Below are 22,824 nucleotides of genomic sequence, written 5' to 3'. Positions count from 1 at the left end.
AAAAGAGCCAATGTTCATTTTGTGCCTGGAAAATATACAAACAAACAAGTAAGAGTGTAAAAAATAGGAGCAGCTCATCGTCCGAAGAGGCCAGCGGCTTGGTTGAACAGTGGGACTTGATAATTCCCAGTTGGGATTCCGAATGCCTCTCCAACAGTGGCAGCACCCCTGGAAGTGTGGGACTAAGGAATCACAAATTCTGTTTATAAATAATAAAGTTGAGAAAGAAGCCCTCACCGATAAAAAGCAGTGGCCCCAGTGGCAAACACATTAGCTCCTTGAGCAGCCAACGACTGAAACTCTCCTCCATTTCCTTGTGGGACACCAGGCTGCGGACTCAACGCATGTCCATGGTTGATTGGAATCTCACGTGGACCACTTGGAACGCGGTTGAACCTTCCCATGGGGTCAACACCACCCATTGGATTAGACATGTCGGGAAGATCTGGAGGGGGAGATTTGGTCATTGTTGAGCCGAATATCTCGTCAAGATCACTGTTTTTGAGATTCTTGATTTCGTTTAGGGATGGCGCGGTTTCCTGGAATATGTTTCATTTGATTTTGGGACAACGAAGCTCCGCCCATGAACTAGGGGTTAACTGATTGTCATCTTACAATTAGAACTCAATTATCTCGGTTTTTTCAAAAGATCGAAATTGTGTCAACCGATAAATTATTTATCATATTGTCACCAACATTTTATCAGTTAATTGTTGATTGATATCTTTTATAGGAACAGAGATAAATAAGTTCAAAGTTATGAGCCCTTTTACCGTGAAACCTTTTACGAATTTCAGTTTTTTAAACTTTCTGATGACTTAAGAATTAGGAACCAAGCACACTCACTGCCTGACAAAATCCAACAATAATCGCAAAAATAACAGCTAGAACTTGAAAAATAATTGGTAGGTTGATCATGGTGATCTTCTTGTTCATCTACTTCTTCTATTAGATTGAATCATCCTTCCACTTCATCTTCTTTTTCATCTTCTCTCTCTCTCTCTCTCTCTCTCTCTCTCTTTCATATACAGTTCCTCCGTTGCGTCTGTCATATTCTCTTATTGTTCGTAGAATAAGAAACAGGCCTACTCTGTCTATGGTCAATCGATTCTGCCTCATTATAACTTCTTCTTTTCCCCATCTACAGCATGTTAAACATGATTTTAATGCCTTCGACACTTACTTTTTTCTAGCCTCTATCCTTCTCATTACACTATAAAACTGCATAAAATATCACCTGTTCTAGAAAAGGGACCTGGCTTACGATGACTTACAATTCTGGAAAATTATAGAAAGAGCAACTGAAAGTGAATCACCTGTTTAGCCTCGAAAATGAACTCTGATCAGAACTTCTTACTGATTTTCTGATCTAACGAAAAATGATTCGACGATTTCTGGTTGAGCAGACATTGAGTGCAATCGGATTGCACTTTTTTGTAGTATTTTGAGCTCAGGAGATTCTCAAAATCCCCTTTAATCAATCCACTATTCATACGTTGATCTAGTAGCTTTGACACATCAAGAATTCATATCTTGTAGAAACTTCTTGTTTGTGATATTTGAGTAACATTTGCATTATACAACTTGTTTAGCAGTAAACATCATTTTCTTGACTACTTAACATTTGAATATTCAGTAAATAACGAAGCCATTCACATGAAATTTTTGCTTTCAAGATCACTCAAAGATTGATCAAACGAAAGTTTTCAAGAGTTTTGGTCTTATGAATTTTCAAACTGCATATATGAAATCTTATGAGCATAGGTAAACATCATGTGAAACTTCCTTCTTCACACGCTGTTTCATTTTGAATCTTCTTTTGTTTTGCAGAGTTTTGTATGGGAAAAGTTTTTCAGAGCATTTTATAGAACCCCCCCCCCCTCGAACCGTCAACTTGGAGCCCATTTACTCGGCTGCGGATGCCAATACTTGGTCAAATTTCATGATTTTACAAGTGTTGGCCAAGCCTCCCACAAGTCTGGGCCAAAGTATGCGCCTCCATGAGCCGTTGTGATGGCTTCCACAAGTCTTGGCCCATAGTCGGAAGGCTACAAGTCTTGGCCAAACTCTGATTATTGATTTTTCACCTTCGGACTCATCATTTAATTTTCAATTTGTTTTCTGGTTTTACCTATTTTTCTACTATTTTCATAAAGGTTCGAATTTTTATGAAGGTATTTTAATTTTTTGGTATATGAAATTTTGAAGTTTCGAATCGTACAACTTTCAACATGACAGAACATTCAACTTCAACTCAAAAAAGCAAAACCGAAAAAGGATAAATCTGCGAGTCGTGAGCATATCGTGAGTTATTATGAAGAGATATTTAGCTTTGAAGTGTTCAATATTACAGAATTCGAACACTTGAATATACAGAATTTCGATTCACGAAAAAAGAGGAGACGGAAGATGGAAAAAGTTAATTTTCTGCAAAATTCCACCAAAAAATTCTCCATCAAAGCTGCTGTTTCAGTCGACAAAGGATCTCTTTTTGAAGGTTTCATACATTTTTCAAGGAATTTCAAAATTCTATGAAAACGATTCAGAGTTTCATCAAAATCGTGCATGCGCAGAGTGTCGCAGTGGAAAATGAACACGATTTCAGTAAAAAACAATGTTTGGAACTCACAGAAGTAACGTTTTTTAGGATTTGAAAACAACTCGAACTATGTAAAGAAGAATTTATTTGCACTGCACATTATGTAGATGCTTGTTATCCGAAAGTCAGTAATGTCGAAACCACATCTGTGAAAATTTTCGAAAAGCAAGTGATGGTATTAGTTATCAAAGACTGAGAATTTTTTAAATTATCGTTTGTATTTCAGATGCAAGAAATTGGATTGTAATGTTCTCGTCTAAAGGATACTTCAAAATACAAAGCAAAAATTGAGGAAATGAGATGGCTCGGCTTGATGCGATTACACTGTCATTGTCGATGAATTTCAACGGATTTCAAAGGAGAAAAGGAAACGAAAAGGTGGAAATTTTTTGTGATTTTAATTATTTTTTTCTCATTATTCGTTTTGTGTAGTGTTCTAATAAAATGTTGTAGTATATCTAATTCCAAATACAATCACAACAAAACAACAGGTTTCAATGAAAACACACAAAGCCACACACAAGTCTAGGACAAGTCTTCCACAAGTCTTGCACAAGCCTCCCACAAGTCTTAGCTAATACATAGAATAATGTGCTCGGAGACTTGTGCTAGACTTGTGGGAGATCTGGCCAAGTATTGGCGCCGACAGCCGAGTATCTCCTACTCTGTAAATGATATCAAAAAAGCTGTCAACTGAAAAATTGTTAATCATAATATCACCAACATTTTGTCGGTTTACCAATTTTGGGTATCTGTTACAGTAACCGAGATAAATTGAGTAAAAGCTGGAAGGTAGGCAGCCGAACGTGTAGCTCATAATCATTCGGCGAGGGCCGCCTTTTAGACTTTGACTCAATTTACCTATGGAAAAGTTATCAACTGTTAAAATATTCATCACAATATCATTAATACTTCATCAGTTGACAACTTTTTGATATCTGTTACAGTAACCGAGATCAAAAAGTTGTCAACTGATGAATTGTTTATCATAGTGCCAGTAATTTTTTATCAGTGGCCCACTTTATCATATCTTTAACAAGAACCGAGATAAATCGCATCAAAGTTAAAAGTCCAGCAGCGATCGTTTAGCTCTGCCGAGAAAGGTCGCTATTTTAACTTTGAGTTGACTTATCTCGGTTCCTATGAAAGGTATCAACAAGTTCTGAACTGATAAAATGTTTGTGATATTATGATAAACAATTTATTAGTTGACCACTTTTTGATATCTTGCACAGAAACCAATATGAATTGTGTCAAAGTGAAGAGGTCGGCAACCGACCGCCCTCAGTCGGCAAGCACTGCTTCAAATAACTGTATCTCGTTTCCTGTGAGCGAAATCAAAAAGTTGTCAACTAATAAAATGTTTATCATAATATCACTAATATTTTATCAGTTGATCACTTTTAGATATCTTTTACAAAAACCGAGATAAATTGGCTTAAAGTAAAAAGCTGAGAGGTTGGCTATCAAAGTGTTTACGGTGTCCATTGAGTTGTTGACAAAGTGACATGATATGATTTCTTGGAAAATCACCTAGAGAATTAAAAAAAAAGTCTTCAAGAGCATTCCTGAAAAATTTCCAGAACATTCTAGAACATGTGCTTTCCGCAAAAAAGTTTGATTTCTAATTGATTCGGTAAAAGAAAATAATCAAAGAGATTTGATTAGAGTCATGGATATTTGATGCAGAGAACCACTTAATTCTGAAAATCAACCTCAATCCTTTCCCACGCTTTCTCCACAACATTCTGCACCTAACCCATGTGCACCTAACCCATCATTTTTTTCGGGAAAAAAGCGAGGCTGATTTTGACGCCCGAAGATCATTTTGCAATTACAAACAAACCAGTGTGTGCCATTGTGTTCCTTCTCTCTCTCTCTCTCTCTTTTTCTTTTTACTCTTTTCTTTTTTTTCGCGTGTTCTTTCTCCCAAAACTCTCTTTGGGGCAGTGATGAGAGAGAGAGAGAGAGAGAGAGAGAAATGTTTGTGAACTGAACTTGTGAGTCTTTTTTCTCCTCTCCTTCTCTTCCATTCTATATTTTCTCGTCGTTCTTTGCACTTCGGGGGGGCGCCGCTGCGACGTCGCAGCGTCGCGCCTTGAGGCAGCAGCAGGAGGCCTCTGAAAATCGTAGTGTGGTGACGTGGATGGTGGTGGTTGTTGTGAAAACAAGGCAGATGGTTCTAGATAATGTCAGAGGACTGGTCAGTTATTAATGGGATACTGCCCTAGTATTACTAGGAAGTGTTTTTATCATCGGGTTCGTCTGGTGTGCTCGGGAAAGGGGGCGGAGCTTGGCTAAAATTCTGTAAGCCAGTTTGTAACATCCATTTTGCACTTTTATAATTGGGTGCCAGTCAATTAGTATAATGATGTTAGCTAGTTTTATAACATCCTTCTTGCAGTTCGGGAGAGTAAATCCCGGTACATCGGAACTAGAAGCCTGATCGCCTACGCTTTTAACCCAAAGATCCTAGCTGCTCAGCAGGTAGATGATCCCAAAAAAGTGACCAGAGTTACAGATTACAGTTTATTTATGGTTGTACTATGATTATCCTAATTCATGACGACATGTTCTTGAAGTAGACCATGCTCTAGCCCATTTGCACTTTGATCTCGATTATCTCGGTTGCTATGAGAGATATCAAAAATTTGATGGTATTATGATAAATAATTTATAAGTTGACAAAATTTTGATATCTTTTGAAAGAACCATGATAGCTCAAAGTTACCGTATTTCCTCTCATTAAATCCTACAATTTTGAACTCATTTATCTTGGCTCCTATGAAAGATATCGAAAATCTGTCAACTGATAAAATATCACTGATATTACGATAAGAAATTTATCAGTTGAAAATTTTTTGCTATCACTTACAGGAACCGAGATAAATGAGCTCAAATTGAACGTTTAGGGTGGGCTTCAATCATAGGGTGGCGCACAACTACCGGGACTGATAAAAACGGGTATATCTCGAGACAAAACAATCTTAAAAGCATGATAATTGGCAGAATTATAATTTTACGTTTCATTTAAAGTTTCTGAAATTTTCAAAGCGATTCTTCAAGTCTAGGTATTGTTATGATGGTCCAAAGATGATAAAGCAACTTTTACAAGTGATAACTCAGCTGAAAATTGATCAAATGATTAGAAACTTGATCAGTTTGCTGACTAAATATGGAAATTCTTGTAAGCTAAATTTGAGCTCAGTACAACTATTCATGCATATGTTCTGCCCCATACATTAGTGCAACGGTTCTAAGATCAGTGTTTGTAAGCCTAAACTTCATTTGAAGCCCATCTGGTTTCAATAGATTGTGCTGGTTTATCCATTTTGTCATTTTCGCCCTATCACTTATCACTGATCACTTCCTCCAAATTTTGATGAAGAACAATCTTCATCCAATCAAAAAATACCCGCCCTTTGTATAGTTCTAACTATAAGATTTTGATTAACTGGTCTCATGTTCTCCCTTGTCAATAAATTTTTTGTGTTATCAATAATCACCCCACACTCCCAAGAAAGACAAAAAGCACAGGTACAGTTTCTAGCAGAGAGGTTTCTAGGAGTTTTTCGAGTTTGCTTTTTCTTTTCCAGTTGAGCACAATTCAGATTCCCATCGGTCCGATTCTGATTCCCAGGACTCTGCCCTGGATTCCTGAATTCTCCCATGTGCTAGAATGGGGGTGGGAAAGAAAGGTTCTCTGGAACAAAAACCAGGAAATTCCGCTTTGCGAGAATTCAAGAATTCAATTAAAGTTAATTAAGTCCATTTTTGTTCCCCCTTTCGTTTTTTCTTATTTCAATTCGATTCACCGTTACGCTTCCATCTATTTACCGCGCCGCCCATCTCCCCCCACCCCCTCTCTCTCCCATCAAAACCACGTGTCCTCCCTTCTCACTGTCTCTCTCCGATTCTCTAGCCGTATGTACTCTTGACCACCAAACGCTGCGTCGGAATTCTGCCGCCTGTCCTCTGTCTGGCACTCTCCACTCTCTCGCCAAGCCCTTTTCCTGTATCTCCTCTGTGTTGGGGGGTGACGTTGTTTCTTTCCTCTCATGAGGTCGAATACTATTTCTCCCCCAACCAGCTCCTCGCTCCTTCCACTCTGCTCCCTCCTTTTTCTTAGGATCTCTAGCTTTTTCTCTGTCCAACAAGCATTTTTCTTCGTTTCTCTGTCCCAATCATTTTCAGAGAAATCTTTGCCTCTCTGGCAGAGAAAAAAGTTTGCATGTCCATCTTCATCTTTGGGACATACACTTTTTTTTGAATCGCCTTTGGAGGGGACTCTTTTGCTCCGCCCTTTTATCATAAAGGAGGCTTTTTTGGCATAGACTAGCTACTTTTTTGAAGCTTGAAAGTGTCAAAATTAACATTATATAATTTTAGAATAAATGCTCTAAATAAAGGCTAGCTAATCAAATGTGTGAACTTGCTGATTGATTCCAACTGCCTAGATTTAAAATTTTGCTCTTTTCTGGAAGTGGGCGGAGCTTAAAGACTGAAATCTTCATTCACAGCAATAGAATTTTCAATTGCGTCGTAGGCGCACCAGCCATCTGTGTACACCTCACAAGTTTCTGTAACCAGTTACAGTACTCACTTACATTACTAGTCAATCAAAAATCTATGTTTCAGTTGATTTTTGGCCATTTTCGAGAGATCTGGATCTCGGATATCAAGGTTGCAATCACTTTGAAAACTTCAGGGGGTCTAAAGCAGATCTAGATTGAAAACTCTATATTCACAAAATTTTCGGAAAATTCTTAGTTCCAGCTATTTGCCGATTTCTGAAAGATACCGTTTTCAGTCCAAAAACGGGCCAAATAGGTGTCTTTCAGAACTTGACAAATAGCTGAAAAACTTTGAAAATGGCCAGAAGTGCCTAAAATCAACCAACAAATACGTTTTTAGCTACCCATTGACCGGTACTGTGGTTTAAAAACCGTTAGTCTTAGCTTTTGGCGATTTTAAACCTCTTTTCTACTAGTTACAGTACCCCATTATATTCACCTGCCTCCTTTTAGAGCCCTATCCATGCCCTTTAAAGGTTCTTATCTATCTAAACTGTCCGAAAAATCCCCATCACAGTTTTTTGCCTCCTCTACGTCTCTAGCCCATCTCTCTCTCTCTCTCTCTCTCTCTCTCTCTCTCTCTCTCTCTCTCTCTCTTTCTCTAATTCTCTCATTTACCAGATTGACAGTTCCACCATTTCTTTTTCTCCTATTAGAAGAAGTCGTTTCTACACACACCACGGGCCGAAACGATCTTCTTCTCCCCTTATCACCCATCTCTTCTTCTTCTTCTTTCTTTGCCTCATGTTTGATGACTATCTCCTTTTGTCTCTTTTCCTTCGATTTATTGATTTTTTTTCCTTCAATTTCTTTTAATTTATGACCCTATCAACAATCAATTTTATAATTTTCAAAGTTCAAGTCTTTCTAGTGATGACGCAATGTCTTCTAAGCCCCGCCCACTTCCAGGAAAAAGCAACAACTGGAAAAAAGCTTACCCTTTCAAATTCATTATACATTTTTCTAGATAGAGTAACAAAAGGATTAGGATTAAAAGATTTTTTTTATGTCATACAAAGATCAGTTCGAAAAATGGTTTTTGAATTAAATAAAAAGGAAGGGGATGCGAAATCCAATCATTTGATATCAATGTCAATATCCATATTTATAAATATCCAGTTACGCAGAAAAAACATTTTAGTTTCTATTCAAAAGTTAATCTTCCTCTCCATCTTCGATTCATTTTCCTTATCACATGACTGGTGCGACCCCTCGTGTGTATTTCAATGTAATCAGCGCCCTATTCGTCCAGTCGTTTCTTGCAATTTCCACTCGAATTGACAGGCATTTCCCCCCATCAGTCATCATGCTCTGCCTAAGAAATGTTACAAACGTCTTTCATACCTCTAGCGGGCCCCCACCGGCCCAACAGTTGCTTCTATCGATTCTTATCGAAGTGTGCACTTTTTCTGTCTCTCCCTATCTTCTGTCTCTGACTACGCTAACTACAATGTTTTGCTCTCAATTGTTTTTGTTTGTTTCAAATACTTTTTGGTCAGGTGGAATTTTGTTTTGCTAATGTCATGATCTTGTACACTTTCAAACGTTTGACCTTTGAGTTTGAGCTCAATTATCTCGATTCCTGTGAAAGTAATCTAGAATCTATGAACTGATGAAATGTAGGTGATATTATGATAAACAATTTTTTAGTTAACAACTTTTGATATCTTTAACAGGAAATGAGATAGGTGAGTTTAAAGATAGGGGCTTTCGACAACGGGTTTACGCTTTCATATTTGTATGTTTACATCCTACTCACAGGGTAAATATTGAGAGTTTTTTGGGTACCATCATATATGGCCACTCGTCAAATATGGATTCTCCAAAATTGGATCTTTTCGAGTTTATGAAATTATTTGCCTTATTGAAATCATACCTTGAAATCATATTATCGAAAAACCTATAATGGAAGGATCCCTAACTGTTAACTTTGAGCCTATTCATCTCGGTTGTCAAAGATATAGGAAAGTTGTCAACTGGTAAAATGCTTATCATAATATCAGTAACATACCAACATTTGAAAAAATTTTGATATCTATCACAGGAATTAAGATAAATTATGTCAAAGTTACTAGGTCGGCAGCCGACCGCGTAACTCAGCCGGCAAAGGCCCACTGACGTTTAACTTTAAGACGATTTATCTCGGTCCCTGTTAAAGATATCAAAAAGTTGTCAACTGCAACATTATTTATCATAATATCCATAACATTTTAACAGTTGACAAAATTTTGATATCTATCACAGGAATTGAGATAAATTGTGTCAAAGTTACAAAGTCGGCAGCCGACCGCGTTACTCGGCAAAGGCCCACTAACGTTTAACTTTAAGACAATTTATCTCGGTTCTTGTCAAGAATACTAAAAATTTGTAAACTAATAAAATGTTTATCATGATATCAGTAACATTTTATCAGTTTACAAATTTTGATACCTCTCCTAGGAACCGATATAATAGAGCTCAAAGTGCACGTATAGGCCGAGCTTCTGTTAGAGCATTAAAGTTAACTCTCCAGGCAGGCTTCATATTTTCAAAAATAAAATTCTAATAAGTTTCTTCCTTAGTAGTAAAAAACCATTTTGTCAACTTGTCCCCCAAACTCTCAGTCCCCATTCTATATCATATTTCTTTGCTATTTTTAAGCCCCATCTGTCATCTTGGACCCTGTCCTCTTGTTGTTGTTTTTCTGCTCATTTCACCCATTTCGTGTCTCTGCGCTTTTCGTTTCTTTTGTTTCTTTCAACTTTTCGAGATTCTTAATAGCTCCTTTTAAGATGTCCCTATGAAATTCAAATTTTCAGCAAGAACCATTTGATCACGGGGAAGTTACCCCACGCACGCCGAACTTCAGCTCTATAGAGCTGCTCGGATAATTTTTTTTGCATTTTTCTAACACAATGGAGGACAACAGAAAACGGTTAGTCATACTTTTTTCCAGGATTGCGAGCTTGCATATAATAAGCCTTGTTAGCTCGCTATTCAATAGTCGAGCACTCTAAAAGGGGCTCACACCTACCGTAGTCCTTATAGGGAATCATCGAAAATGCGCATTTCCGAATCGAATATCAAATGAATCATTAGATATGCGATGTATCTTCTTTAGCTGGTATCTCTCTCGCTTTCTGGATTCATTTTTAGTCCGGAAGCGGCGAGGTGCTGGAATTTAATGAGATTGATGTTAGAAAATCGGATTAGATGTTTAAAAAAAATAGGGGCTTGCCATAAAGAGCCAACGATTCCAGTGAAAAAAAAATTAATTAAAATTCCAGAAACATGGAACGCCGACGAGAAACATCTCGATACGCGGCACGAGATCGTCGTTTTAAGGAAGGAGAGATTTTCGATGAACTCAAACAAGTGGTACCGATTGTTGAAGAGGGTACAGTAACCCATCTCGACCGAATAGCACTTCTACGCGTCGCCGCCACGATTTGCCGTCTTCGAAAGACAGCCGGTAATGGTAAGTGACATTGGAAATACATCAAATTGAATTAGAAAGGAATTAGTTGGGGGGTATGATCAGAGATCAGATTTTTTTCTCAAATTAAGATTAACAGTTGGGGCCCGCATAGTTTATTTTAGAATCAAAGTTTTTGAACTGAATAAATAAACATGATAGAAAAATTCAAGATCTACAAAATCATACTATTTGGAATACTGTATCTTGTCTATGAACAAAGTTAAAAATCAAAAACCGTCGGAGCTTTGGGGTCCTAGCTATAAAGCCTTGAAACTTTGTTCATAGACAAGATATAGCATTCCAAATAATATCATTTTGTAGCACTCGTTTAGTTTTATGCCATCTAATTTAGTTGGTTCAAAAATATTGATTCTAAAAGAATATATACAAGCACGAAAACAAGGATTTCCAGTTCTCGAAAACGACCTGGACAACGAGTTCAACAATGAAGTGTGGAATGAGGAGACGATAGCAGAGTGTTTAGATGGATTCGTCCTGATTGTGGATAGCGATTCGTCGATTTTGTATGTCACAGAGAGTGTCGCGTTGTATTTGGGATTAACACAGGTAAGCCTAGAAGGTTTTTGAAGTTTCAACACTTACTGAACTTTCAGACTGACCTCACTGGCCGTGCTCTTCGCGACTTTTTACATCCAGCCGACTACGATGAGTTCGATAAACAGACCAAACTTCTGCACAAGCCGAAAGACGAGGAATCCGATCCAAACGGAGTCAACATTGTGCTCCGAATGAAGACAGTGATCAGCCCACGTGGTCGGTGTCTGAACCTGAAGAGCGCCTTGTACAAATCCGTCTCGTTCTTGGTGCACTCAAAAGTTTCAACCGGGGGACACGTGTCATTTATGCAAGGCATCACTATACCTGCTGGACAGGGCACCACAAATGCCAATGCATCTGCGATGACAAAGGTGAGCTTGATAGTTGATCTTTTGATCGGGGGGATATCCTTTATCATTTCTTGTCTAGGCCTGAGGGAGACGTTACACTTTCTTCTTCTGATCTTTCGATCTACTTGGCGCCAATGTGCGCAGCTAGGAGCAGAAGCAAAGCACACTCAGTTTTTCGCTTCTGTCCCCTCCTCCATCATTTCACTCGTGTGCATAGAAAAAAGGATTAGAAAATTGGAGAGGGACGAGGCACATGCAACTTGGCGTCATTCTCCCTTTTTTGTGAAGAAGCACAGAAGACGTAGAAGAAGATGGGACGTCTTCTGCTTCTTCTTCGTTGTCAGTGCAAGAAGAAATTGGATGAAATAGAGGAAATTTGAAGAAAAGAGAAGCAAGGGGTTGAAAGCACACCAAGATTCGAATCTTTAGGAATTCTTAGGAATCCTTAGGTACCACGAAGGGATGGGGACCGGGGACCAAGAAACCAATACAGTACTGCAAAATCCCAAAAAAACCCTTGTAGATTCTTTTGATCCTTCTAGACCATACAAGACCCTACTAGATTCTTCTGAACCCTACTAGATCTTTCTAGACTCTACTAAATCCTTCTAGGCCCTTCTAGATCATTCAGGGTTCTTTTAGATTGTTCTGGACCCTTCCAGATTCTTCTAAACCCTTTTAGATCCTACTAGATCCTTCTAGATCCTTCTCGGTCCTTCTGGATCCTACTAAGTCCTTCTGGGCCCTTCCAGTTCCTTCCAGATCTTTCTAGACCATACTCTATCTTTCAAGACATTTCTAGATCCTTTTAGACCCTACTAGATTCTCTTACATATATTTTTCTGGGCCATTCCAATATCTTCTAGACCCTACAAATTCTTTCTTTAGTACACCGAATCCCCGATGGGCGCCTTCACCACCCGTCACACCTGCGACATGCGAATCACATTTGTCTCCGACAAATTCAACTACATTCTGAAAAGCGAGCTGAAATCTCTCATGGGAACCTCGTTCTACGACCTAGTGCATCCGGGAGACATGGAAATCGTGTCAAAAGCCATGAAGGAGCTTTTCGCCAAGGGACACAACCGTACTCCATACTATCGGCTGATAGCTGCAAACGACACTTTGGCCTGGGTCCAGACGGAAGCCACAACCATCACACATACCACTAAAGGACAGAAGGGACAGTATGTCATTTGTGTTCACTATGTACTTGGAATTCAAGGATCCGAAGAGTCGCTGGTGGTGTGCACTGATACAATGCCAGCTGGAATGCAAGTGGATATTAAGAAGGAGATCGATGACACTAGAGACTACATTGGAAGACAGCCTGAGATCATTGAATGCGTTGAGTTCACTCCACTGGTTGAAGGTGATGATATGGATGGATATGAGCCAGCGGTCATTCCACAACAACAAATTCCAGAGGAACCAGTGAAACAAGCTGATATGGGTGAGTGTCTTTATAGTGTGAACTTGAGAAACTTGTCATTTTAAATCCAAACTAGCCGACCGACTTGAATAACAAAAATGTGATTTGTTTTTGATATCTGGCTCTGTTGAAAGTTCGACAGATCAACATTACAACTGTGATATGTTATTGAGCATTTGCAACTGCTCGAGACTCAAGATTGACCGATCAACGTTTGAATTCTTTTTCCATGGGCCCTATTAACTCTATGTAGTAACTACTGTATTAACTACTGTAGTAAGTGCTGTACTACTACAGTAACCTTTTTACTATAGTAACCTACTGTAGTAAAATGCTGTAATAACTACTGTAGTAACTACAATAACATACTGTAGTAACTCTTCGTAGTAACCTCAATCTAGGTATCTACTCTGTTACGGATGAGTATGAGCAACGTATTTATGGACAAGTCTCGAAGTATATGGACGATGACGTCGACATGGACTCGGATACCGAATCCATTGAGGACGCTGGCCTTGCGCCAGAGTTCGACGTGGATTTAGCACCGTTTTACAATATTGATAAGGAGGAAGAGGACAGCGGAGGCGAGGTTCAGGTGCATAATTTAAAAATTTCTAACTAAAAATAAACAGAACGCCACTTTCCCTCCGTTGTCCTCTACCTCGTGAGTTTTCAGCTTTAACCAGAATTAAGAAAAATCTATGAATCTTCCCCTGCATGATCACACTGCTTCTAGACTGTTCTGACCCAGATACTTAACTTCATAATTCAATATATTCCAGGAGCACGTAAGAACAGCTACGATGACGTTCTGCAATGGCTTTTTCGAGACCAGCCAAGCTCTCCGCCGCCGGCACGCTACCGATCGGCGGACCGCTTCCAATCAACCGCCAAGACGACACATTTCGACACCTCTCTGGCCTCGCCGCAATTCATGGATTCATCATCTCGTGCCTCCCGCCCGCGTGCCAGTTACGGACGACGAGCTCAAAGCCACGGCGGGCGAAGCACGGCCACAACCATCACAGACAGCTCTGGATCGTCAGCAGCTTCTACGCAGCCGCAGAGCGCCAACTACTCGCCACTCGCAGAAGGCCTCTCACAGTGTGGAATTAACAGTCCCCCGAGGTAAGCTTGAGAAATATCCTTAGGCTTAGGCTTCACAGGCTTAAGCTTAACTTTGGCTTAGGCTTATGCTTAAATCATATCTTATTCTTTTTGCAGTATCAAATCTGGGCAAGTCATGTACGGAGACTCTCGACCTATGGTCAGCCGCTGCAGTCCGTCCGATCCGTCACGACGCTTTTCCGCCGTTCCACCATCAGATTCTCTCGATGTGTCGTCCGCTGAAATGTCTGGACTCCACGACGTCTCCGATGTGTTCGCCGCTATGCCTTTTGCCGATTCTCTCCTTGCCCAAGAGCAGGCGTCAGCAGCAGCCGACAACGTCACTCTCAACAACTCGTCGCCGACTCTAAACGCTTGCGAACCAATCATTTGTGGCAAGTCCTTTCAAGTTTTGTTCTTTTTTCATGAATTGAATGTTCCAGACGATCTTCAATGGGAAGAGCCGGATCTGTCGTGTTTGGCGCCGTTCGTGGACACTTGCGAGATGATGAACATTGATGAGGGACTGCTTCCACCAGAGCTTCAGGCACTGTACGACCTGCCAGATTTCACACCGGCGGTTCCTTCAATGCCAGCAGCTATACCAGTTCATATTGACGTAAGTTGTGTTGGCTTGTGATTTCTGGTTCGGCCTCATGTCCAAAAACGGTTATGTAGCGGGTCAAAAGCAAATTCTTGCCGGAAATTGACTAAAAACAGATGCTTAGTGGGCCGTGGCCAGATTTTGGTTAGAAAATTCTCAAAAATGGGTATACAGCGGCCCATGAGCAGATTTTGGTTAGAAAATGCCCAAACACGGGTGTATGCCATGGTCAGATTTTGATCGGAAGGTGTATAGAAACGGCTGTGTAGCGGGCCATTTAGTCGGAAAACGCTCAAAAACGGCTCTATGGCGGACCATGGTCAGATTTTAGGCCAAAAAAATCCTGAAAACGGCTAAACAGCGGGCCATGGCCAGATTTCAGTTTAAAAATCCTCAAAAGCGGCTGTGTAGCGGGCCATAGGCGGATTTTGGCCGGAAATTGCTCAAAATCGGCTACATAGCGGGCCAAAAGCAGACTCTGGTTGAAATTTGCCCAAAAACAGCTGTACAGCGTGTCATGAACAGATTTTGGTCAGGACTTGCTTCAAAAACGGCTGTGTTGTGGGTCGTTTAAACCCACATTGTTAGAAAACGGCTATATAGCGGGCTATGGGCAGATTTTGATCCGAAAATGTTTGAAAAAGGCTGCCATGAAAAAGGCAGGATGAAGCAGGCCATGGCATGGTCAGATTTTGGTTGGAATTTGCCCAAAAACGGCTGTACAGCGGGTCATGAGCAGAGTTTGGCCAAAAATTGCTCAACAACGGCTCAATAGCGGCCCATGGTCCAGAACTTGCTAGCGATTCCCAAAGATCAAAACCTCTGAATTCAAAAAAAAATAATCAATTTTCAGAGAAGTCCACCATGTAAACGAATGCACATGAGTGGTCCCTCCGATATGGACTACAATATGTACAATAATCAGTATCAACCATTCCAACAAGACTCCTATTGGCAGCCACAAACACGCGTTCCCGAGCATCAGCAACAACAGATGCACCGACAACAACAGTCCGACCCATATTCTCCATTCTCAATGCTCTCCTAAATGTCACATATATATATTTTTCTAAATCATTTTTATTTGTTTTTTTCATTTCCTCCCCAAAAATCTCTCTTCTCCTTCTTCACGTTTTTGTCTCTTCTGTGTTTTTTCATCCTGGTCTGTTTTCCCCCTTTATTCTTGTCTTCCCCCTCCTATAGAAGAGTCGTAGTACAAAAACGTGTGCATCTATCTGAAAATTAGTGATAGGCTATCACTGATAGTAGTCTTCTGAAAAAAAATCACAACGAATCTTCTTCTTCTCCCACACCCAATTTTTCACTGTCCCTGTCCTAAATTTCCCCCGCGCCTTTTTCTCCTGTCTCCATCCCTCTCGTAAAATAAAATTTCACTCTTTTTGAATGGTGAAAAGTGAAAGTGTGCTCTTTGTAGAGAAGAGCTGCTCCGTCGCGAAAAAAAAGCACCGAATACTAAAAAGGGCACAAAGAAGACGTCATGAGCCTTGCCGGAAAAAAAAAGAAAAAAGCGAAGATGAATCGGTGGAGGCGAACATCTAATGCGTGGGATTTGGAAGCCATGGAATCGGTTTTTTTCAAAAAATTAGTCTGGACCAAAAGAAGCCGTACAATGTATTGGCTTTGAAATTTGAACTTTTTTAGAAATCAACAAAACTCGAAAGCAACATAGACTTATTGTACTTTTAAGCCAATTTATCTTAGTTCCTATAAGAGGTATCAAAAAGTTATCAACTAATAAAATGTAGGTGATATTCATTCTGATAAATAATTTATCAGTTGATCACTTTTTGATATGTTTCACAGGATTCGAGATAATTGAGCTCCAAGTTGACGGAGTGATTTGTCACGGAAAGTATGAGCCAGAATTATTTATTTTCACCTAATTTCTAAATCATTGTGTTTCAATTAAGAATTTGCCAAATATCGAAACCATTCCACCCAAATCCAGGGTACCTGAAACTCTCAAAACCTCTTCAAACCTGAATGAACCTCCCAAATCCTAAGAGCTCTGAACCGGAACCCCCTATTTCCCCATGAGACCCAAAAAAGGATGGACATAGCAAGAAAAAAAACACAAGAAAAAAAAACACAAGCAAACAAGATAGAGCAGGAAACGACGTGATTTATAGAGTGTCGAGGGTGGAGTTGGCGTATTTTGGTGATGAGAAAAAAGTATACGCAGTCATGAATTGGATAGTGAATTTAGAGAAAAAACCTGTAATAGAAGGGCCTCTTAACTTTTAACTTTGATCCAATTTATCTCGGTCCCTGTTGAAGATATAAGAAAGTTGTCAACTGATAAATTGTTTATCATAACATCACAAACATTTTATCATTTGGCGGATTTTTGATCTTGCATACTAGTTGAGACAATTGAGCTGAAACTAGACTATGTGAGGGCCATTCAATTTCAGGGTCCTTTTTACAGGCTGGTTGGGTCGAACTGCCGAACTGCCGATGGTGCCGACTTTGGACGTTATCAAAGTTTTTTTTCTAAACAAACCATCCTGCGTCCCATGACCTAATTTCTAAGCTCCGCTCCTTGCCACATCATCGGCCTTTATTTAGACCCCGTCATTTCATATACCAAATATCCCATTTCATCCTTATTTTTCAACTTCCCCATAATAATGGACCATCCTCATCATCACCCATTTCGTTGACTACAATTTCCACCCCCCCCCCACTCCCATTCATCCATTCGGCACGACTCTTTTTTTAGATTGTCATCTTCATCCGTCTTGTCTCCCAGTGCCAAATTGACAAATTGCCTAGAAAAAGAGCTTCGAGGCTCCATCAGAAAAGAACCATATAATTAAACTCGGGGGCTTCTCTATCTTCTTCTTCTTTTTCAGGAAAAAATGGAAGGCGAAAAAAAAACATACACATATATGCATTTGCTCCGGAGGACTCAGGCGCGCGCGGATCTCGCTTAATGTCATTATCCCGAGGCAGATCCTCCCGAGTCCCCGGCGCTGAGCAACACTGGGTGCTCTGCGCTTCGTCTGTCAAGGCTCTTCAAAAAAAAAAAGAAAGAAAGAAGAAGGAAAAAAGAGAAAAGGAGGAAGACGTGACGGCTTCAGGAGACAGGCTCATCGGAAGAGAGAAGAGAGGAAAGAGCACATGCATATACATAAACACACGCCAAATCGATGGCTTAGGGGTGCGCAGGAGCCGGAGCCCCTCCGAAAAAAGAGTGCATCGCAAACGGAGACGTGGGGCGTCTCCCTCCAGCTCCGCCCCCAAGAGCTCCGAGAGCCCCATGTGAGCATACACATACACACGCGGCGCATTTTACTTCTTCTCCTTCTTCTCCTTCTTCTCTCCAAACAAAAATGGCTGACGCTGCGGTAAGTTTTGAATCTTATAAACTTTTTAACGCCTGTAATAAAGAGAAATTGGCTGAAAATTCCAGAAGAACGCTCTCTCTTCCATCTTCGACAAGACCAAGGACGTACTGTCCACGGCTGCTGATGCCACGAAGGGATATGCTTCGCAGGCCCAGCAAGCTATTGGAAAGATCATTCCAGGAGCTAACCATGAGTCGGACCCGGTAAGTCTGAAAATCTGAAACTAGAGATTTTTTCCATTTTTTTTTCAAAAATTAGAAATCTAAAAATCTAGAGAGCTTTTGAATCTATGAACTTTTGAATCGAATCAGACTGAAACCTAGATAAATCGGACTATGGTCCAAATCCAGACAAGTAGATATCCGATCCCAGACTCACTATCTGACATATGCCAACTCGATTACCATCAATTCCAGAACGCTGCCGTCGCCGCTGCTCAAGCCGCGTCTGGACAACCAGGAGACGTCAACGTGGGCGGTGTCCCACCAGCTCAATAGGCCATGGACCCCCCAAGAACCCCGCGAACCTCACCGATCAGTTATGTATTATTATATGTCTATCCATCCACTTAAAGTAATTCACCCCAAGAGTCATGTAGTTGTCTTTCCTCCCAATTTTCCATCTCTATCTCTCTTCTTTTTTTCGCTTTGGTGCCAATATTTATCCAGTCTATATTTATTGCCCTTTCTTTTCTTTCCATTTTCTTGAAATTGAAAAAAAAATAAAGTAGTTCCTCTAGGAGATGTGGTTTTATTCATTTTTGGAGGAGATCCGAATAAAAACAAAATTCAGAAGAAGAATTGCACAGAAATTTACAGAAAGAACAATTTTGGCACAGAATGGTTGGGGTGGACTAGGAGGGGGCAAGGCAGATTTCTTTAAGGCACTAGGATTTTGAGAAGGAAACGAAGAATCACTAGGACACCGGTTGGGAGGGGTTAAAGGCACGGTATAGACTTAATATTTACAGAGAAAAAAATAGTCTGGAGGATTCAGATAGGCCCTTAAGGGTCCAGGACTTCAACAATCTTCTGAGGACACTTTGGCTTCCGTCTTCCTGATCCAGATTGAGTGGGAGACAGAGATGGTGGAGGGGTAGAAGAGGACGATATGGAACTTGGAGTTCCAGCGACACTGCTAGAGGTTGACGCTGGTTCTGGATGGGGTTGTGGGATTGGAGGTGCTTGGGAAGAAGCAGCTGCCGCTTGGAGGAGTCGTTGATGGTGTTGTAGCTGGATAAGTGGAGCCAGATGGGTGAAGTCCATGTTCATCATGGCGAGTTGGACCAGTTGGAGCTGGAAATTATGATTTTTGACAATCTCTTGGACTTGAAATGTTTCTGTTTTTCCATTAATTGTCTCAATTAATGTGAAACCTCTAGTACCAACTTTGAGCTCGTATATCTCGCTTTCTGTGAAAGATATCGAAAAGTGATCAATTGGCAAAATGTCCCTCATAACATCAGCAACATTTTATTCGTCGACTACTTTCTGATATCTTTTACAGGAACCAAGCTATATGGGTTCAAAAACTCACTTTCACAATATCCTCGGGATTTCTCCTTGGAACTACTCCATTATTCTCCAAACTTGATCGGAATATTCCGGGGTTTTGTGGAAGCGAAGGTGGATAGTTCCCATTCTTATTTTGAAGATTATTATTGTTGTTATTGTTGTTATTGGATTGATTGTGGCTTGCACTTAGTGATGGATGGGGCGAAGAAGAAGTTGATGATGAAGACGCGGTGGCGGCCAAACCAGCAGCAAGGTTGGTTTTGTTGTAACTGAAAGTTTATATTTGATTAGAAAGAATTTAAGGCAAGATTCTGAAGCTTGGATGTTCATACTGTAAGGTATCGATTATCTGGTACTTAGATATTTAGGGATGCAAGAATCAGTGTGATGACCTGGGCAGTAGGCCAGGAAAATTCCTTATTTGCACTAATAGAATGCCCTCCAAAGCGTTAACTTTGAGCACATATATCTCGGTTTCTGTAATGAAAAATAACCAACTGCTAAAATCTTTATCATAGTATCAAAAACATTTTATTAGTTGAAACATTTTTGATAGCTCTCATAGGAAGCGAGATAATTGAGCTCAAAGTACACATATAAGGTGAGCTGGGCTTCTAGTTAATACGGTATGTGAAATACCTATTTAAAAATTCCATCAATCAAGTAACAGCCCTTCCAAATCTCATTTGATTGTGTGATAGCTGATAGTATAATCTATAAAGTTCAGAAAAAACAATGTTTAATTGAATCTCAATTTTTACAGTTGCCAAGGACACATTGCACCACCTAACTAGAACATTCACCCCTCGATTAACGCCAAACGATCAACATTAGGCGCATATATCTCAGTTTCTGTAAAAGATATCCAAAATCTGTTAACTGATAAACTATTTATCATAATACCAGTAACATTTTGCTAGTTGGCCACTTTTCGATATCTTTCACAGCAAATGAGACATATGGGATCAAAGTTGAAAGTTGGGCGGGCTACTTTTGGGATTTTGGTGACTTTGTACGAATGAAACCCTCAATTCATTAATATGGTCATAAACTAAATATGGATCTTAAATTCCGAAATTCCCCTTCCAACTCACATCAACTTTGACTCATTCTTCCTCCACTCCCTGATGCTACTCTCTGCCACGTTGAACTCTCTTCCAGCTGCTCGATTCCCATGATTCTTGGCATGCGAGATGATTGCCAACTTCTCATCAATGGAATACTGCTGGAAGCTTGGTTAGAAAACTAATCTCTGAAAGAAGCTATCCTACCTTGAGTGTCCGACTGTACGGTGTGCCAGGATCGATGATCTTGCGAACGTCGGATGACATTCTGAAAAGAAGAGGTTAGAGGTTGACTGAAAGAAAGTGGTCTGAAAAAGCGCAAATATTTATGTCGATTTCGAAAATTTAAAAAAAAGAGAGAGAGAGAGAGAGAAAATTGTGAGCGCGGTGGGAGGGAGTGATAGAGAGATAAGGCTGCGTCGGTGCCGCGCACTGTCTTCTTTTCTTCCAATACAAAACTATAAAACATTGATAAAAAAAACCCCCACAACCGTCCGCTTTCCCCGATGATGACGATAGTGTTGTGTGCTTGCGCGGCAGATTGGGGCGCCGAGAGGCAAAAAAAATCAGGAGAAGAAAAGGAAATCGATTATTCGAAAGTTTTTTTCTGCTGCGCGCTCCTGCAGAGTGCTAGTAGCCACGATGATCAAAAATATATACATGCTGTATATATTGAAATATATATTTTTTTTTCATGGGAGAGAAAAGAGACGACTCATACCGCCGCGCACTCTCTATTGTTGTTTTTGACTGGTGATGATGGGAAAGTTTTCATAGAAGAATACAGAGATGGACGGAGATATAATTGGCTGGAGATAGAAGGAAAGTGCAAGAAGAAAGGAAGGAAAAGAGCATGCAAAGGACAATTAGGAAATCTTGAATATCTACAGTACTCGAGGCCTACTAGTGCACTTCGAGCTCCATTATCTCTGTTCCTTTAAAAGATATCAATTTTTCTATTATATTTATCACAATATCAGCAATCTGTTGGCAAATTTTGAATATCTCTTATAACAACCGAGATAATTGAGCTCAAAGTGTTGGTATAGGACGGGCTTCTAGGGCACTAGAGAGGGGGGGGGGGTGGACCCAAATTTTTCACATGAATGGTGTACTTCTATCGGAAGAATGACTACTATTTTTTGAAATAGTAACATCATCTTGATGCTTAGAAGTTACTAACAGAAAAAAATGTTTAATGAGAGCACGATGGATATTGGAGGAGTGCGTGAGCTGAAGAAATCTGAGAATTCCAGAACTTGCCAAAGAAGTAAAAAGGACGTGCGATAATTGTTCAGAACGATTTTTAACTACGGCAGTCTTCAAAAAGCACTTTCAGACAGAAAGAATCAAGAAAGCCGAAATTTACAAATCGCTGTACTCTATGGTAACCACCTAGTTGTTCATAGAGAAAAACGCTAATAAAGCACCACACCACCCCATCCATACTGTTCACTTTGAGCCAGTTTATCTTGGTTCCTGTGAAAGATATCAAAAATTTTTGAACGGACAAAATATTGGTGATATTATGATAAACATTTTGTCAGTTGACACTTTTTTGGTATCTTTCCCGGGAAATGAGATATATAAGCTCGAAGTTGAGAGCTTGTTGGGGCTGGGCGTTCTGTTAGAGTGAAGGGGGGGGGTGCTTACGGTAGCTTGAGCTATAAACTTTAAATCTTTTTAGGACAAGGGTACGGGATAGGCAGGTTACCTTGGAAGGACCAGAACCTCCTAGCCCCTGACTTCCGCAACAATGTCATCCTGCATTTCAGTCTTTTCAGCTTCTCGCTGAAAGACAAAACCAAAACTGTTGTTCCCCTCCTCCTTCCCACCTTCTTCTCCATCTTCCCATCTCTTCATCATGATAACAAAAAAAATATCAGAAGATGGAGGCACAGGAAGGCAGGAGAGTGTGCGCGCGATTGTGCGCACACGCGCGGCCGGGCGCCTCCACGGGAACCCTTTCTTCTCCTCTTCTCTTCCCTATCTTCAACACAACTCGTCTGAAACTGAAAATAATATTACAACACAACACCGCCGCCACCAGCACCCGCGCGCGCAGCTTATTGCTGTTACGAGAGAGAAAAGAGTTCGAGAATCAGTGGAGACGGCTAGACATTCAGAAAAATCCCCCCGGCCGGCTCCCGAGAGCCAACTGTCCTGGCTCTCCGGGGTGTCTGTGTGGTGT

General features: G+C 40.3%; 4 protein-coding genes across 4 annotated transcripts; 2 read left to right on the top strand and 2 right to left on the bottom strand.

The window, feature by feature from the left end:
- Positions 1 to 74: 74 nt before the first annotated feature.
- On the bottom strand, positions 75 to 918 carry CBG05542 (the record flags this gene model as incomplete). The annotated part of the gene is made up of 3 exons (XM_002638470.1): positions 75 to 168; positions 238 to 539; positions 847 to 918. 3 exons carry the CDS (start codon positions 916 to 918, stop codon positions 75 to 77), a joined length of 468 nt encoding a protein of 155 aa, XP_002638516.1.
- Positions 919 to 10,067: 9,149 nt separating this feature from the next.
- Positions 10,068 to 15,732, top strand: Cbr-hif-1 (the record flags this gene model as incomplete). Its single annotated transcript, XM_045238580.1, has 9 exons — positions 10,068 to 10,087; positions 10,440 to 10,630; positions 11,043 to 11,197; positions 11,245 to 11,559; positions 12,427 to 12,994; positions 13,375 to 13,568; positions 13,710 to 14,101; positions 14,198 to 14,699; positions 15,538 to 15,732. The coding sequence occupies 9 exons, from the start codon at positions 10,068 to 10,070 to the stop codon at positions 15,730 to 15,732; spliced, it is 2,532 nt and encodes an 843-aa protein (XP_045092977.1).
- Positions 15,733 to 18,040: 2,308 nt separating this feature from the next.
- Positions 18,041 to 18,552, top strand: CBG05539 (the record flags this gene model as incomplete). Its single annotated transcript, XM_002638468.1, has 3 exons — positions 18,041 to 18,055; positions 18,121 to 18,258; positions 18,472 to 18,552. The coding sequence occupies 3 exons, from the start codon at positions 18,041 to 18,043 to the stop codon at positions 18,550 to 18,552; spliced, it is 234 nt and encodes a 77-aa protein (XP_002638514.1).
- Positions 18,553 to 19,059: 507 nt separating this feature from the next.
- Positions 19,060 to 20,900, bottom strand: CBG05538 (the record flags this gene model as incomplete). The annotated part of the gene is made up of 4 exons (XM_002638467.1): positions 19,060 to 19,350; positions 19,592 to 19,838; positions 20,664 to 20,794; positions 20,841 to 20,900. 4 exons carry the CDS (start codon positions 20,898 to 20,900, stop codon positions 19,060 to 19,062), a joined length of 729 nt encoding a protein of 242 aa, XP_002638513.1.
- Between the last annotated feature and the right edge of the window lie 1,924 nt (positions 20,901 to 22,824).

This window comes from Caenorhabditis briggsae (assembly GCF_000004555.2).
Source record: "Caenorhabditis briggsae complete genome, chrV, whole genome shotgun sequence".
Classification (NCBI taxonomy): Eukaryota; Metazoa; Nematoda; class Chromadorea; order Rhabditida; family Rhabditidae; genus Caenorhabditis; species Caenorhabditis briggsae.
The sequence above is the reverse complement of the archived record's forward strand: the minus strand, read 5'-3'. Positions and strand labels throughout refer to the sequence as shown.